This window comes from Gymnoscopelus microlampas (genome assembly GCF_963454915.1).
Source record: "Gymnoscopelus microlampas genome assembly, chromosome: 13".
NCBI lineage: Eukaryota > Metazoa > Chordata > Actinopteri > Myctophiformes > Myctophidae > Gymnoscopelus > Gymnoscopelus microlampas.
Genome location: NC_139950.1, coordinates 44,604,082 through 44,623,143, shown reverse-complemented (window position 1 = coordinate 44,623,143; position 19,062 = coordinate 44,604,082). Strand labels below are relative to the sequence as shown.

At 41.7% G+C, this 19,062-nt stretch overlaps 1 protein-coding gene across 1 annotated transcript in view; it reads left to right on the top strand.

Moving 5' to 3' along the window:
• itga9 (integrin, alpha 9) overlaps positions 1 to 19,062 on the top strand; it is a 134,604-nt gene that overhangs the window by 78,076 nt on the left and 37,466 nt on the right. The window contains exons 16-18 of the mRNA XM_084077210.1: positions 11,088 to 11,240; positions 14,929 to 15,005; positions 17,333 to 17,480. Of these exons, the coding sequence (XP_083933336.1) occupies positions 11,088 to 11,240; positions 14,929 to 15,005; positions 17,333 to 17,480 (378 nt within the window). The remainder of the gene's footprint in view (positions 1 to 11,087; positions 11,241 to 14,928; positions 15,006 to 17,332; positions 17,481 to 19,062) is intronic.

Genomic DNA, 19,062 nt, shown 5'->3' with positions numbered 1-19,062 from the left:
TCAAAAACCGATACCGATATTTTCCCGATATCAATTTTTATGCTAATATCGGCCGATAATATCGGGAGGCCGATAAAATCGGACATCCCTAACTGAACCCTTAATTGCTCCCGATGAGCAGGTTGCATGGTTTCCTCCGCCATCGGTGTATGAATGAATGTGTGTCTGAATGGGTGAATGTGCATCGAAATGCACAATCTATGTAAAGCGATTTGGATGAAAGCACTATATAAATGCACCATTTTAAGGACCCCCCCCAAATGTAATTGTCCTCATTATTGTCCTATCTGAAAACATTTTGTGCCAGGGACCCCCAGTACCAGATGTGTGGTGTTAGAATGTTTAAAAAATATTCCAAATATTCCACATTTCATTTCAAGATTTTTTTTTAAATAGCAGATCTATGCGACGTGTTGTGAGCTTGTAGATCGGCTATTTTCAAATAGCCGATGTAACAAGTATACAGGTCTAAAGTGCTCATGTGGCCTATTAATAGTAGTCACTTCTTTTGGGCTTGTTTTCCTAGACCTGGCAACGCTGTGTGCCAGCCTCGGCTCCACGTGCCAGCAACACCGCCGAGGTTCTGAGGTTCTGGGTTATACTGTGGTCTCTTTCTTTGTGGGACGTAATAGCATACTGTGGTTTTACTACCCGTTTGTTCACCCACGTGGACAACACACTTTGTGTCAAACAAGCATTTACAAGCATTCTTATCGTTTGTTTCAACCATAGACAGTAAACAAGTATGGACAAAGTTACAGCCCATAGACTCTGCAGACCCTAAATGAAGCCTATTTTTCAACTATTTCAAATCCGCCATAAATACAATAAATGGTAAATGGTGCATTTATATAGCGCTTTTATCCAAAGCGCTTTACATAGATTGTGCATTACATTCACCCATTCATACACCGATGGCGGAGGAAACCATGCAAGGCACCAACCTGCTCATCAGAAGCATCGGGGGCAATTAGGGGTTCAGCGTCTTGCTCAAGGACACTTCGACACTAACTCTGGGGGAGCCCGGGATCGAACTGGGAACCTCCCCCGCTCTGCCGGCCACTCTACCCCCGAGCCAATGCCGCCATCTTTCTACTGTATATATATCCGGTGCACTTATAATACTATTGGTTGGGACCCGAGCAGGGGTGGGGAATAAATGCTATTGGTTGTGTTGCTTGTCAATCAAAATCATCACAAGGTAGCCACACCCCTCCTACAGCATACCCTACTTTATTAGGGCTAAAGTGGTTAATGTATGTTTCATAATATCATTTATATCTGAAAAGTAACTAAAGTTTTCAAATAATTGTAGTGGCGTAAAAGTACAATATTTGTCTATGAGATGTAGTGGAGTAGAAGTAAAAGTATTGGAAATACTCAAGTTAAGTACAAATACCTCAAAATTTGACTTAAGTACATGTACTTAGTTACTTTCCCCCACTGCTCCGTTGTGAGACCATGAGAATATAAAGTTTGGCATCATGAACGCATGTTGGATACACGCGTTATGAGATGTTAGCGTAAATACTTGTCAAGAGAAATGTTCAAATGGCCTCTCTGTCTATTTTAACCCTTTAAGACCTGGAACGCATCTGTGTCACTTTAGATGTCTTTGGCTATTCAAAAATAGCAGATATACAAGCTCATAGCGCGGCACCGAGTGCCGCGCTATGAGCTTGTAGATCTGCTATTTTTTTTAAATCGTGATTTTTTTTTCCGAAAAATTGTTAGGATTTCGATTTTTTTTAGACGCTGCCTCAGGTCTTAATGGGTTAACACTTCACTGTTCCCATTCATCTATCACTCAGCCAGAGAGCTGTTTCTACTTATCCTGAGATTACTCAGACATTAGCATGAACGGCCCCTAGAATCTGCAAGTCATCCAAAATGTCTTATGCCCTTAAAAGGAAGACCGTCCGTATAGTGTGTTTCCTTCTGTAGTTAGTTGAAATGACCCCAGTGGTGGTTAAGTACTCACAATTTTTACTTAAGTAAAAGTATCAATTCTGCAATATAGAAATACCCTGTTACAAGTAAAAGTCCGGAATTCAAAATGTACTTGAGTAAAAGTACAAACATATTTTTTATCAAAATGTACTTAAAGTACCAAAAGTAAAAGTGCTCATTATGCAGAATGTCCCATTTCAAGTTTTCAAATGTTTAAAAATCGTTTGAAAATAGCTGATCTACAAGCTCACAATGCGTCACATCGCGATGCATTGTGAGCTTGTAGATCTGCTATTTTCAAATGGCCGAAATATATAGGGCTGAAGTGGTTAGTGGATGTTTTGTTATAATAATCCAAATCTACGAAGTAACTAGTAACTAAAGTTTTCAAATAATTGTAGTCGAGTAAAAGTACAATATTTGCCTCCGGGATGTAGTGGAGTAGAAGTAAAAGTACTGAAAATTGGAAACACTCAAGTAAAGTACAAATACCTCAAAATCGTACTCAAGCACAGCACTTAAGTAAACGTACTTAGTTACTTTACACCACTGAATTTCCCATGACCACTTCTTGCCGGCTCTCTCTCTCTGCACATACGGTATAACATGTGCGTTTTTACAGTGAAAAGGAGAGGCCTGGCCCTAATGCGTCGATCGGGAGAAAAGACTTTCTGTTGTGCTCCTGAGTTTGGGCCAAAGCACGGGCGTTTATACCGAAGATCAGAGCTTCTAGAGGTGACATCATCCTCCCCGCGCCCACTATGAGAGAACCGCTCTCTGTAGAACATGGAGGGGCAGTTTGGTCTGCTGCCATCTCGCTGATCAGATTAGCATGTTGAGCGTTAAAGCCGCAATCCGGAACTTATGTGAATGACTAAATGTGTTATATTTAACCCATCTGTATGGAATATGTATGTTTAATATAGTAGAACTGGCACATCTGCACAGTGGTTGGAGGTGGTCTCCTTATATACTCTTAAATTGAGACATTTAGACCAGTGCTTCTCAAGCCTTTTCATGTCAAGGACCCCCAAATGCACACTTATTAACCCGCGGACCCCCATTTGAAAATATATGCCAGGGACCCCCATAAGAGAAGATTTTTACTGCTCTAGCAGTGATTCTAAACCATTTTAATTCAAGGACCCCCAGTTTGACATGCATTAGGGCTACGGACCCCCATTTACTGGCATTTCTATCTCTGGGACCCCAATTTCTATTGTAAAATCTATGTTAATTTAACTCTGAGAGTGTACAATGGAACCAAATGGACCCGTCCATTTGGTTCCATTTGTACACTCCCTGAGTTACAGACCCATAAGGGTCCATTTGGTTCCTAACTATCCATCATTTAGCTGGGGACCCCCTGGAACTCCCTCAAGGACCCCTGGGGGTCCCCGGACCCCACTTTGAGAACCAATGATTTAGACCCTATGGTGTCGGGTAGGACACCTACTGGTTGACAGGTAGTACTGCGTGAAGCTCATGAGTCCAAAAGTCTCCCCCCTGGCCAAGCGGTTTAGTCCCTCTTGGTGAGCGGTCAATGTGTGGTCTGATCTCCTGTGTGGGAGGTCAGGGTTCCAATTTCAAACGGGACATAAAACTTGCAGTTTTAAGAGATGGGAGCTGGCATTGTTGCTGTGCTCCCCTACAAAGCATTGTTCAGGACCCAGTGGAATAAGCAAACTTTTGTCAACTAATGTTATATTTAGCCTACTTATAAAGTATTTTTTTTTAAACATAATTTAGACCTGAGGATTTTTCAAAGGTTTAGTGAAAACACTCGAAAATCGTTGGCAGTGTCTTGACAAATTATGTTTTATTTCTGGCAGCTAATGACACAGAGGTGCTACCAGCTTGAAAAGAATAACAACGGTTAGGTGTTCCAGGTCTAAATGGGCATTCCAATTATACAGGATATATAAATACTGTAAAAACAAGATTAAATATTAGAAATGGTGTGTGTGTGTCATGAAATTTGTTTTTCTTTTTACATTGTTCCCTTCCAGTTGTTTTAGAAACCATTTCTATGGAATAATTCAAATGTATTATGTAGTTGATATTGATCTATGAACTTGTTGTGAGGCCTGTCAGGAAACACTCTTAACTTCTAACACTGAGTCAGGGAAACAGACTGTGATCCATTGTTAGGAATCTCCTCTTGGAGGATATTATTATCAAAGAGATGATGACATTAATGAACTCAGCTGCTCAAACTCAGAATGGTAATCTGGTTTAATAATAATGTATCACTTTTCATTTGAATTAAACTGATATTCCTCCGCACCATTAATATACCGCATGTCCTGTTTGATTTCAAAGCAACAGTCACCTCCCTGAGGCTTTTTGATTTAATGAAACTTTAACACAATGACTGTATTTAACTCCAAAGACCCGTGACAGGCCATTAACACTAGTATCCATCTCAGGAACTTCTCCGTTCCAGAAATAAAGGAATTGGGCATGGGGGAGGCTATTCCCTGACTCGCCTAGGGACAAGAGCCGGGGGGAGGCAATATTGCGAATATTAAAGCTTTAATCCGGGACTTATTTTAATGAATAAAACATTTAGCATATCTGTATGGAAGAGTATGTTAATACAATATAACTGATAAGTATATCGATGCAGTGGTTGGAGGTGCTCTCCCCTACTCTTCCATTGGGAAATTCTAACCCTGGTGTCGGGTAGGATACCAACTGGTTGAGAATGTCTATGAAAAAAGAGGGCACGTTGGCGGAGTTGGCAGTGCTGTCGCCTCACAGCTAGAAGGTCCTGGGTTCGATTCTCGCTGGGGGCGTGTTCTCTACTTTGCGTCATCGGTGCCCATACCCTAGGTGGGGTTGGCGAAATGGCGATCCTGGTCTCTATACTGTCTCCCCCTGGTCAGCCGGGCCGCCTGATGGAGGGGAAAGGAACTGGTTGGAATAACGCGTTACTTCCACGCAATACATCCTACCGGGGAAACTCACTCCTCATGCGTTGAAGGAAGCATGAGCTCAGTTCGGGGCTCTCCCCAGGCTGGCAGAGGGAGAGTAGCGCCCAGGATTACAAGTTTAGGCACTGGGTGAAAATGGGTTACAAAATCGTGGGATCAAAATTTTAAATAAAAAAAAAAGATAATATCTGTAAAGTTATTTGAAATAGAGAGTACTGGATTGAACACTTATTGTTCTAACACTACGGGTCGTGGCTCCATACGTTGGCAGACATTAGTTGGGCAAGGGGACACAAAGATGCCTCTGGGGCTTATGTTTGTTTTTCCTTATTGTAGTTCAAATATTGCTGCAATTACGTACCTCTCTCTGTTGGGAGGGAGAGAGAGAGAGGTAACGGACATAAAGCTTATGGATTGTAGCTTTAATGACGGGGCTAATAAAAGAAATCTCAGGCCAAGTGTTACCAATGACCTTCTCCACTTGTAATGTGCAGTGGCTGTGAGGGTCCTCCAGCTATAGTCTGACTATAGCCCTCACTGTGTTTGAAGTAGGTAAGTGATTCTGTGCCTGCACAATAATCTGGGCACTGTTTTATCTGGGGTCCTGGTAAACGTTTTGGAAAGCGATATTAACTGCACCCTGGTTTTAATGGAAACTCTAATGACTGTGCCCCATTCACTTAAAGGTCACTTTACAAGCATGAGATTCTGAGCAAACATCACATTTTGATTTTTAGAACAACAGGTCATTATGTCCCCACCAATTCTCTGGAGGCTCGTGAAAAACGTGAGATAAACAGCGGGAGCAGTAGGGCCGGGGCGGGGGGGGGCGGGGGGGTGGGGGGTGCCGGCGCTGCTGCCGAGACCCCCGTGCTAAGTGTTCCCATGGGGGGGAGGTTCACTCCGAGGCCAGCGGACAGGGGCCATTTGACGCATTCTGCTTTAACCCATTAAGACCGGGAACGCATCTGTGTAACCACTTTAACCATTACTTTTATATACTTTGGCTATTCAAAAATTGAAGATATACAAGCTCATAGCGCGGCACCGAGTGCCACGCTATGAGCTTGTAGATCTGCTATTTTTGAAAAATCCTGAACATTTGTGCAAATCTTTGAATATATAATTTTTTTTATAGCAAACGTTTTAACTCAAATTGTTGCTTTTGGGGGTCCCTGGATTGGCCTGGAACAACATATACATTTTTGTACATTGTTTTTGTACATTAGTAGAATCCCCAGAAGCAAAGATTTCAGTTAAAATGTTCGCTTTAAAAACATAGATATATTCAACGATTTGCACAGATTTTCACGATAAAAAAAAAAGAAGCAAATATACAAGCTCATAGCGCGGCACTTATGAGCTTGTATAGCTGCTATTTTTGAATAGCCAAAGTATAAGAAAATGGTTAAAGTGGTTCAAATCTAAAGTGACACAGATCTAAAGTGACACAGATCTAAAGTGACACAGATGCGTTCCCGGTCTTAAAGGGTTAATAGCGAACTGGGACTCGGTAGGATTTTCAACCACCCTCCTTCCACAGTTACACCAAACCACTTGTCACGGCACTGAGCACAACATTGTTCACGTTATAACCTCCTCCTGAGCTGAGCAACACATCTCCCTCCGCTCGAACAACACCGTCTCTATAAGCCCAATGAGGCATGGATTGTGGTCTGTAATGACGGATGGTAGGGTGACCTCTTCTGCACTGGTCATGTTAACCCATTCAGACCGGGAACGTGTCATTTCAGATTTCTGGCTATTCAAAAATAGCAGATATACAAGCTCATAGCGCGGCACCGAGTGCCGCGCTACGAGCTTGTAGATCTGCTATTTTTTGGAAAAATCGTGAAAATCCTTTTGCTTAAACGTATGTTGCGATAATCAGTGGTTCTCAAACTTTTGTATTTGGCCACGGACCCCCATCTCAAAATATGTTGTTCCAGGGACCCCCCAGAAGCAAAGATTTGAGTTACATAGGTTTGCTTTAAAGAAAATTCAAAGATTTGCACACATTTTCAACATTAAAAACAAAAAATAGCAGATCTACGAGCTCATAGCGCGGCACTCGGTGCCGTGCTATGAGCTTGTAGGTATGCTATTTTTCAATAGCCAAGGAAATCTAAAAATGACACACAGATGCGTTCCCGGTCGTAATGGTTTAACTGAGCGTTATCGCTGACCCATCGTCGTAGTGTGGGAACTGAACTGCGCAGACGGCTTGGAACTGCTGAACTGGTCGGTTCCAGTGGACAGTCAGGAAGTAAACGTCTTCATAATAAAAAATCAAGGAGGATCAGTGAAAATGAACTGATGCGGTCATGACCCATTTAGTTATGGGCGTGCAGCATACTGGTCCCAGCGGGGATGACCCGAGCCCTCCTTTTATTTTTGCCTGTTCATGTCCTCCTGCACATAACACAACTTTTCCTCTTTCCTGTCATAACTCTCTCACTGTTGCTAGGTGAGCAGAGGTGTTAATTTAACTCTGAGACTGTAAAACGTACCAGTGGTGTAAAGTAACTAAGTGCATTTACTCAAGTACTGTACTTAAGTACAATTTTTTGGTATTTTTACTTTACTGTAGTATTTCCAATTTGAAGTACTTTTACTTCTACTCCACTACATCTCAGAGACAAATATTGTACTTTTACTCCACTACAATTATTTGAAAACTTTAGTTACTTTGTAGATTTTGATTATTATTACAAAAGATACATTAACCACTTCTGCGATGCATTGTGAGCTTGTAGATCTGCTATTGTCAAAATATTTTTATACATTAAAAAAGTTGTGAAATGGGATATTCTGCATAATGAGTACTTTTACTTTTGGTGCTTTAAGTACATGTTGATACCAATACTTTTGTACTTTTAGTAGATTTTGAATTTCTGACTTTTACTTGTAACAGAGTGTTTCTACATTGCAGTATTGATACTTTTACTCAAGTAAAAAAAATGGTACTTAGTACTTCCACCACTGAAACCTTACACACTCAGGATTTTTGAGAGCGTACGAGTTCTCTTGCTAGAGCGTGTCCTGATATGTGGGCTGCGGATGGGTGGGTTGGACGCAGGGAAGCGTTGTGATAATAGACAAACAGAGAGAGCGCAAAAGAAAAGAGAGCCCTCACTGACAACCGGAAAAGGCACAGAGAAGCCCTTGTGTTGACACTACGGGTCGTGGCTCCACGTTGGCAGACATCAGTTCAGGGCACAGAGACACAACGTTAGCCTCTGGGAGCTTATCCCGTTCAACCCGGGAACGCATTGGTGGCATTTTAGAGGGGATATTCAAAAATAGCAGATATACAAGCTCATAGCACGGCACCGAGTGCCGAGCTACGAGCTTGTAGATCTGCTATTTCTTTTGAAACATTTTGAAAATCTTTCCAAATCTTTGAATATATATATTTCTGAAAGCGAACATTTTTAACTCAAATCTTTGCTTCTGGCGGGGTCCCTGGAACTAAATATTTTGAGATGGGGGTCGGCGGCCAAATACATATAATTTTAGGGGTCCTTGACATGAAATTATAATCATAAGTCAATTATAGCAACATAGGTTTTTTCAAAAAACTGTAACTCAGAGAGTGTACAAATGGAACCAAATGGAACAGGTCCATTTGGTTCCATTTGTACACTCTCAGAGTTAAATTAACATCGATTTTACAATATAAATTGGGGTCCCAGAGATAGAAATGTCATTAAATGGGGGTCCGTAGCCTAATGCATGTCAAACTGGGGGTCCTTGAAATTAAAATGGTTTAGAATCAGTCCACAGGCTAATTAGTGTCAATTTGGGGGTCGTTGATATGAAGACATTTTGTAGAATCCCCCAGGAGCAAAGATTTGAGTTACAAATGTTCGCTTAAAAAAAAAAAATATATATATATATATATATATATATATATATATATATATATATATATATATATATTCAAAGATTTGCAACTTTTCATGATTAAAAAAACTAGCAGATATACAAGCGCATAGCGTGGCTATGAGCTTGTATATCAGCAATTTTTTGAATAGCCCAAATAAATCTTAAAATGACCCAGATGCTTTCCCGGTCTCAATGGGTTATGTGTGTTTTTCCTGTGGCTTTGGAGACACAGAGATCAGAGCCAGACCCACCGAGTGGCCTTCAAAAGATCACAGTGGAGTTTAATGGACAGAGGGGAGTTGAAAAAGCAACATTAATATCTGCTTCATCCCCATGTAAAAGCCTTCCAGCGATATCCTCTAATGAAGACATGGGATTTCAATGGGACTCTTCATTATTTCCAAATCTGCAGCCAAATGAAACACCCCCTTTGTGGTTTTCTGGTCATATAGCCAGAGGCAAAAAAAGATGCACACGCAAAGATTTGAGTCAAACACATCACCATCATAGGCATAACACGGAAGGAACAGGGTATTTAAACTGAAATTAAGATAAATTAACTTATCTTTTGACAAGAGACATTTCTGAGAGTCTTTTGAGCATTCCATACTGCAGTGAGTTTGACATTTTTACGATGAGTCTTGTTGCCAAGTCTGGCTGTATACTGATGTTATGTTAAATCACATCAACACGTTCTTATCTGATTTATAGACAGACAGCAATGGATGGATGGATGGATAGGGAGACCTTGTAATTCTTATTAGACAGTTTTATTTTTTCTCTTTTTTTTTTTTTTTTTTTAGGTTTTCTGCCTTTATTGATAAGACCTGGAACTGTGTCATTTTTAGATTTGAGCTAAAAAGCATTATTTTACACTTTCGGCTATTCAAAAATAGCAGATATACAAGCTCATAGCGCGGCACCGAGTGCCGCGCTACGAGCTTGTAGATCTGCTATTTTTGAAAATTTGTGAAAATGTGTGCAAATCTTTGAATATATATATTTTTAAAGCGAACATTTTTAACTCAAATCTTTGCTTCTGGGGGTCCCTGGAACTAAATATTTTAATGGGGTCTGCGGCCAAATACATATAATTTTGGGGGTCCTTGACATGAAAAAGATTGAGCACCACTGATATAGAAACATACGTTTTTCAGAATACTGTTGAGATTTAGGAGACATGTAGAATCGGCTTCAGGTCTCAATGGGTTAAGTGAGATAGGGACAGGAAATAGAGAGATAGAGTAGGGGAGTGGCACGCAGCAATTGTTTCGCCCAGCCCGGGAGTCGAACCGGGGACTCCACGTGGTACACGCCTCAACCATTCAGCTATTGGGTCAGCCCAAAACGATTGGGTCAAAACCAAGAAAGTGCATCTGCATTTTATAAACAACGTAAGCATATTTACGCTTCACTATCACACTTAAAATCCATATGCAGTCTTCTGTTGGCATGACTCTATCAAGAGAATCAAGGGAGTATATTTGTCACTCACTCATACAGGGACAAGCAGTGAAATATTTTAGTGAGGAGTCGGTGGAGTTGCACAGAAAGGTGTGTACTCCATGAGGTGTTCACTGGCTCTACTGTATTTCATTGATCGAATGGCAATATACTAAAAAAGCTGCCATGTGTCATCATGAATATCTATCAGGGTATTGTAAGTTAGAGGTTCATAGAGGTTCGTAGTATTCCTCAGTGTTCAAGAGTTGCATCAGTTGAGATAGATAACTTTGCGACGGCTTTGTTCCAGTGTTGATTTTTTCGACTAAAACTATGACGAAAAATGTTGGTCGACTACCAACATTTTTCACTGAAGAAGACTAAATAAAAACTAAGCTATGATGACTAAAACTAAGACTAAATATATTGACAATGTCGTCAACAAATAAAAACTACTCTAAAATGTTAGTGAGGGACTAGTGGAGAAGAGATCCAGTAGAACTAAAAGACAAGTCATTTTATGTTTGGTTGCGCTCGGGTGTTGCGCTCTGACAATAGCAGATCTACAAGCTTACAGCGCGACCCGGTGTGAGCTTCTAGAACGGCTATTTTCAGCATGCAACCAATTGTAAAATCAGCCATTACGACGCCATCAAGGCACCGCCAAAATATATTTTAGTCGACTAAATCAACTGTGGATTTAGTCGACTATATAATCGACTAAAACTAGACAAAACCTAAAACATTTCAGATGACAAAAAATATGACTAAAACTAAATGGAATTTTATTCAAAAGACAAAGACTAAAACTAAATCAAAATTTGCTGTCAAAATGAACACTGCTTTGTTTGCATGTGCTCTCTTTCACAGAAGGACGTGAAGGATGTGTTCGCAGCCATCACGTTTGAGGTGGCGTACAGCCTGGGGAAACACGTGCTGACCGGACCGCAGGACCGAGACCTGCCCGCCCTGACTCCAGTGCTGCGATGGAAGAAAGGGGACAGGATCGCTGCGAGAAACGAGGTTAGACACGCTGTCAGCCCCGCGTGTGATGAATGGGATTGGAGTCAGCATGAAGGGAGACATTCCAAATCTTTTCTGGGGTTCTGGATGTCTTTTGTCAGGGGACCCACCACAAAGTAGTTTTGTGCAGGAAAAACTATAGTAAATCACACACTGTCCAAGGTTGAAATGAACAAGACTAACTTGTCATACGTCATATAGATTCATGTGGCTCAGTCTATGGCGTGGGACTCCCATTTTTGGGCAATGTTTTCAGCCCACTTTAAACCAGTGCTTCTCACACTTTAAAGGGGAATTTCGGACTAGCCTTTTTCTTACCTTCATATGTTGTTATATGCTAGGACGAGTGGTACAGTAAAACATTTTCATAACTTCCTACCGAGTCCACCGCAGCTAAAAACCAGAGTGGACGGTCCATGCTCTAGATTGTGTATTTATATTTTTAGCGGCGCTAGCCCTGCTCTATACCTGACTTTGTCCGTGTCCGTCAACGTTCTGATTGGTCAGGTCCGTCAAAGTTCTGATTGGTCAGGTCCGTCAACGTTCTGATTGGTCAGGTGCGTCAACGTTCTGATTGGTCAGGTCCGTCAACGTTCTGATTGGTCAGGTCCGTCAACGTTCTGATTGGTCAGGTCCGTCAACGTTCTGATTGGTCAGGTCCGTCAACGTTCTGATTGGTCAGGTCCGTCAACGTTCTGATTGGTCAGGTCCGTCAACGTTCTGATTGGTCAGGTGCGTCGACCTGACCAATCAGAACGTCAACAAAGTGATTGGTCAAGTTTCACATGACACGTGGCTATAAACACATTATAAACACATATCGATGACAAAATGTATCAAAGGCGCCGCTACCTTCACACAGGGTGTGATTTTTTTCTAATCGTCCTAGGATATAATAACATCATATAAAGGTAAGGAAAAGGCTAGTCCGAAATTCCCCTTTAATTTCAAGAATCCCCATAACCCTGAGAGTGTACAAATGGGACCAAATGGACCTATAAGGGTCCATTTGGTCCCATTTGTACATTCTCAGAGTTACAGATCTATAGTGCGTGCCGACGTGTCGTCACCACGAGGGACGTGGCATATTGGCTGCAGACATACTGGTGGTGGGCAATGTTAAGTAAACCTGTTTATACCCCACCAAGTAGGGGTGTGCCGATACACTAATTTAACGATACGTTGATATTGGGCTCACAACTTCGATACGATTTCGATACGATACGATACGCACTTTTTTATTATGAAAATATATGGGGGAGAAAAAAAGCAAATGCAAACAAATAATTCTGTTTTTGCATTATTCATGCATTATGCAAACTTGTAGCTTTTAGCTACAATAGCTGTTTTGAATCCAAATAGGTAATAGTGTGACACCTGACCCGAAAAAAAACAACATGTTGTCACCCTTTTCACCTCGGGCTGTTTGCATGCCTGATTATTATGATTGTAAAAAGAAAAGAAAAAAACATATTTTATTTTTTTTCAAAACAATATTTTTTTTTTCCAAAACGATACATATCGTCACGAAAACGTATCGCGATATATCGCGGGATGATATATCGGCACACCCCTACCACCAAGATGTTCGCCGCTACCAAATGACACTTGTTGACGCCCCCTTCGGGATTTTTGGCACTCACTATAAGGATTCATTTAGAACCCCCTCAAGGAACACTGAGGGTCCCTGGACGCCACTTTGAGAACCAATGACTTGCCTGGCGTTGAAAGAGACTCACCAATGACATCATCTGTACTCCAATTTGGGGAATCCTAGACTCTTCCATTATATAAAAGATTAAAAATCACACCCAGTGTGAAGTGAGCGGTGTTATTTAGAAACAACAGTGGTCATCACAGTGATGGAAGCTCACTTTATTTATAGGTTATTATTTCATCATGCGTCTCGCTAGCCAATCAAAGCAAAGGGTCTGAATAGAGTCAGCCAATCACAGTACAGGGAAAGACGAATTCCCAACCCCACTTATAGGAGCGGCTACACCGCTCAAAAAAAAACCTATGTGAGAGCCTAGTGGTATTGCACGAGAAATTTGCGAGTTTGGCACCGGTTTGCAGTACGGTAGTGGTAATATTATGAATAAAAGCTGCTATGACTATGAATTGAGGGATAATTTTGAGTCATACTACAGTAAATTCTAATTAAATTATAACATGGAGTAATGCTCTGCGGGGGTTGGAGAGATGACAGCATGTTGTGGAACTGGTTCAAGGTGTTGGTCAATGAGAGGAAGAAAAAAAAAACTCCCTCCTTATGAGTGAAATATTCCAATTAGAGGCAAGACGAAACGCTCCAACATCAGCAGTTTTCTACGAGTCCAGGTTCTGAAGTGGTTAACGTCCCTGATGTGATTGGGAGAGAAATGAAACCGACCACAAACCTGATACCTGTAACGCTGAAGGCACGTCCTTCCCATCAGCAGGCTCAGGAATGTGTGGAATAGACCCAAATGGAGGTTAAAATGATATGGTGTTGGTTACCAGCTTGCTATTGGCTGTGTTGACTTTTCGACGGTGGAATCCAGGAGATTGATGAATTTATTTTCTTAGCACCCCCCAAACCCCCCCATGCCACATGTGCTTCCCCACAGCATGCGCTTCTTGAGAGGTTGGGGATGTTTGGGGGGGGGGGTCGTGGGTGGGATGGTGGGGGACGGGCGGATTAGCATCCCTCAGCACTTAGGGAATCCATTTGTCAGGAATTCATCACTGTTAAATGGGATTTGATTACCATGCATTCAGTTTACTTTTATCCTTTGATGAGAGCTGTTTTTTATTTATTAATATTATCATTTTTTATATTATTATTATTGCGTAATTTTTTGGGCCTTTATTTCATAGACACAATAGATCATTGGTTCTCCAAGTGGGGTCCGGGGAGTCCTTGAGGGAGTTCTAGGGGGTCCCCAGCTAAATCATGGATAGTTAGGAACTAAATGGACCCTTATGGGTCTGTAACTCAGAGAGTGTACAAATGGAACCAAATGGACCCTAACGGGTCCATTTGGTTCCATTTGTACACTCTCAGAGTTAAATTAACATTCATTTTACTATATGAATTGGGGTCCCAGAGATAGAAATGTCATTACATGCGGGTCCGTAGCCTAATGCATGTCAAACTGGGGGGTCCTTGAAATTAAAATGGTTGAGAATCACTGCTAAAGAGCCGTAAAAATCTTCTCTTATGGGGGTCCCTGGCATATCTTTTTCGAATGGGGATCCACAGGCTAATAAGTGTCAATTTGGGGGTCCTTGAAAATGAAAAAGTTTGATAACCAATGCAATAGATAGACAGGAAACATGGAGAGAGAGTAATAGAGTGGAGTAACATGCAGCAAAATTGCCTGTCTGGCCCGCGGCAATCGAACCAGGGACCCAGCCATGGTCAGGCATTAGAGCCCATACGTAGGCTACTAAAATATTCTCCGATGAGGGGGTCTGTGGGCCAAATGCATATTAATGCGGGGGTCCTTGACAATGAAACAGTTTGAGAACCACTGGCTTGCTGCTGGAGACAGGCCATTATTATTGCAAGAATGACACAACACTGCCCCCTAGTATGTAGAGTCCAGTGTTTAGGCTACCAATGCCAGTATGTTGACCATGAGGTCATTAAGGAACTGTGTGTGTGTGTGTGTGTGTGTGTGTGTGTGTGTTTCCTCTCTTCCAGACCTGGTTCGAGAAGAACTGCCTGTCAGACGACTGCGCCGCGGACCTGCGTCTACACGGGAGACTGTTGCTTTCTGGGTAAAAAAAACACACACTAGTTTCCCTCTCGTTTTGGCCATTAACCCATTAAGACATGGAACACGCATCTGTGTAACCACTTTAACCATTATTTTATACTTTTGGCTATTCAAAAATAGCAGATCTACAAGCTCATAGCGCGGCACCGAGTGCCGCGTTATGAGCTTGTAGATCTGCTATTTTTTTTAAATCGTTAACATTAAGTGCAAATCTTTGAATATATATATTTTTTAAAGTGAACATGTTTTACTCAAATCTTTGCTTCTGGGGGGTCCCTGGAACAACATATTTTGAGATGGGGGTCCACGGTCAAATACATACAATTCATTTTGGGGGTCCTTGACATGAGAAAGGTTTGAGACAACATACGTTTTAAAAAAAAAAACTGTTAGGATTTAGAAGACATTTGTAGAATCCCCCAAAAGCAGCGATTTGAGTTAAAAATGTTTGCTTTAAAAAAACATATATATATTAATACATTTACACACATTTTTCAGAAACCTTTCAAAAAATATATCAGATCTACAAGCTCATAGCGCGGCACTCGGTGCCACGCTACGAGCTTGTAGATCTGATATATTTTCTGATATTTTAGTAGCCCAAGAATCCTAAAATAACGGTTACACCTAAAAATCTGAAAATGACACAGTAGGCGTTCCCGGTCTGAAAGGGTTAAACGTGTTTATAGTACCGGTACTGGCCGGTCGGGTCCGCCCTGCTCCGTTCCGAAGGAAGTACAGCTTGACGTCATCGTCATGAGGAGAGGCCTGGGTGTGGAGAATGGAACCATGATGATGCATGTGTGCTTTTGGCTCTGAAAGCATGGAGGATGTCCATGTATTTTCATTATAACTAAGGGGAGAGATCCTTCTCTTTTCAGAGTGTTATGTACACGTTTGGAAACAATAGCCTGACAGCTTCCTTCTCCAGGAAGACGAGCAAGTCATCCATTTCATTTTTATTTAAAGTTTTAAACCCATAAAAGAAAAGTCACATAAACATGCTTTTGAATGGACGGACACTCAACTTTTGTCTCAAAACGATTACCATCATGTTGCAAGGAAAGTCGTTTTTATCAATCTGTGTGGTTCATAAAATACATCTAATACAACTGCGGTGGTTTGGTGCTCAACCTACTCTTCTTTTTTTTCTTACATTTTTTTTATCCCACGATTTTTTTTCACCCAGTGCCAATTGCCTATGTAATCCTGGGCGCTACTCTCCCTCTGCCAGCCTGGGGAAAGCCCCGAACTGAGCTCATGCTTCCTTCAACGCATGAGGAGTGAGCAGACCGCTTCTTATCACCTGACAGGGGGTGTCCCCGGTAGGAACACGTTATTCCAACCAGTTCCTTTCCCCTCCATCAGGCGCCCCTGTTTACCACGGGGAGGCAGTATAGAGACCAGGATTACAACTGGTCTCTATACCCCGTCTCTATGCCCGCGCATCACTAACACGGGGAGAACATGCAAACTCCACACAGAAAGGCCGTTCCAGATCCAGAACTTATTGAAATGGAGGAAAGTTGTTTTTATCAATCTGTATGGATCATACTATACATCTAATACAACTGCAGAGGTTGGAGGTGCTCTCCCTACTCCATTGGTTCTCAAAGTGGGGTCCGGGGACCCCCAGGGGTCCTTCAGGGAGTTCCAGGGGGTCCCCAGCTAAATGATAGATTAGGCACCAAGTGGACCCTTAAATGGGTCTGTAACTCTGAGAGTGTACACTCTCAGAGTTAAATTGACATAGATTTTACAATATAAATTGGGGTCCAAGTGATAGAAATGCCATTAAGGGGTCTGTAGCCCTAATGCATGTCAAACTGGGGGTCCTCTAAATTAAAAGGGTTGAGAATCACTACTAGAGCCGTAAAAAAATCTTCTCTTATGGGGGTCCCCCTGGCATATCTTTTGAAATGGGGGTCCGCAGGCTAATAAGTGTCAATTTGGGGGTCCTTGACATGAAAAAGTTTGAGAACCAATGCCCTACTCTTCTACTAATACATTTAGTCTCTGTGTTTGGGTATAGGACAACCTACTGGTTGACGAGGTATTGTCTGACGCTCAAAGCGCAATATTCCCCCCCCCCCACCCAAACAGTCGTTATATATCTTAGCTAAGCAGTGAAAAATAAAGTGGGATCTAATCCTGCGTATAGGAAATAAATCTTACGGATTGCAGCTTTAAACCTCTAAAAAGAACAGGCTCCCATCTGTCTAAATCCCAGCTTAACGCTTCATTCGACACAATGGTCGTACAAGAGGTGTGTATATACGTGTATTTACTGAAACACATTGTCTCTGTGCCGTACGTTATGCCTTTCAGGATGTACAGCAAGCCCCACTTAGCCCTGGGGGGAGTGAAGAACGTCTCGCTGAACCTCACCATCTCCAACTCTGGAGACGACGCCTACGACACCAACATCTACTTCAACTTCACCAGAGAGGTCTTCTACATCAACTTCTGGCAGAAGGTACTGTGTTGGCCAGACCCAAAGTGTGTCTGCTATTTATTTACTTAACCCTTTAAGGCCGGGAAGGGAACGCATGTGTGTCATTTTAAGATTTCTTTGGCTATTCAAAAATAGCGGATATACAAGCTCGTAGCGCGGCACCGAGCTTGTAGATCTGCTATTTTTAGAAAAATAGTGAAGATTTGTGCAAATCTTTTATATACATTTTTAACTCAAATCTTTGCTTCTGGGTCCCTGGAACAAAATATTTTTAGATGGGAGGGGGTCCGCGGTCAAATACATATTATTTTGGGGGTCCTTGACATGAAAAAAGTTTGAAAACCATTGATAATATAGCAACATAAGTAAAAAAAAAAAAAAAAAAAAAAACTTTAGGAAAAAAGTACTTTAGGATTTAGAAGACATTTGTAAAATCCCCAGAAGCAAAGATTTGAGCAAAAACTTTCGCTTTAAAAAAAGTATACATATATTCAAACTAAAGATTTGCAGACATTTTCACGATTTAAAAAAAAAAAATAGCCAAAGAAATCTAAAAATGACACATGTGCTGCGTTCCCGGTCTTAATGGGTTAAAGACCCACTCCTCCTTTCTTCTGTTTATTATTAAAGCCGGCTCCGTCGTTGTGTGTGTATGTTAGCGGGTTGCTGCAGTGGAGATGGGGATATGATATCATACAAGTGAATCATAGGAATGATAATAGAGCTATAACTACATGTTCTATTTTGAGGGGGGGAGATAAAGCCTGATGACAAATTTGGAACACATGGGAATTATTAGTGGAAGAACCATTTGTGCTGCGCCGCTATTGTTGTACAATAAAGATGGATGAAGCGGCTTATAACATCACGCCATGACTAGAGAAGTACAAATGCTGACGAATACAAGAAGATACATAGTAAAATCCCATAGTGTTGATTTGTGTTCAATTAATACTGCAATCCGGAACTTATTGTAATGAATAAAAGTGTGGTGTTCTCTTTTTACCAATCTGTATGTTAGACAGTGCAGGATAAACGGAGGGGCTTTAGGTGCTGAAGCACAGGGCACCAAACTTGGGGGGCACCAACCTTGGGGGGGCACCAAACGGCGGGGAGAAAGTGAAAGAAGACTGAACTATCGCCATAAAGTGCCGGAATTTAGAAGCCACGGCAACTGAAGGAGCACTAAAATGGTGAAACGCGCCGGTGAAGTGTACATTTTTAGCGCCGCACTCCACACTGCCCCCCCCCCCCCATCTATGTTAATACAATATACCTAGTTATCTGCAATGGTTGGAAGTGGACTCCCTACTTGTCCATTAGGAAATGTATTAGACCCTATACTAGTTTTGGTCAACCTGCTGGTTGACAAGTAGCCTTGCCTGAAGGTCATAAACGCAATATCTTCCTTGGACAAGGGGGGATTTTCTCTCGTCTAATCGGTAGCAATTTGGTCTCTCATGCAGGAGATGTGGGTTTGAGATGTTGTTCGAGGATTTTACTGAGTGTTAATTAAGGATAAATGTTTACACTCAGAGAGTCAAATGAACACGCCTGATGTTACCGTGTAGGCAGATGGGAGGTTGAAGGGTAGAGGAGGACT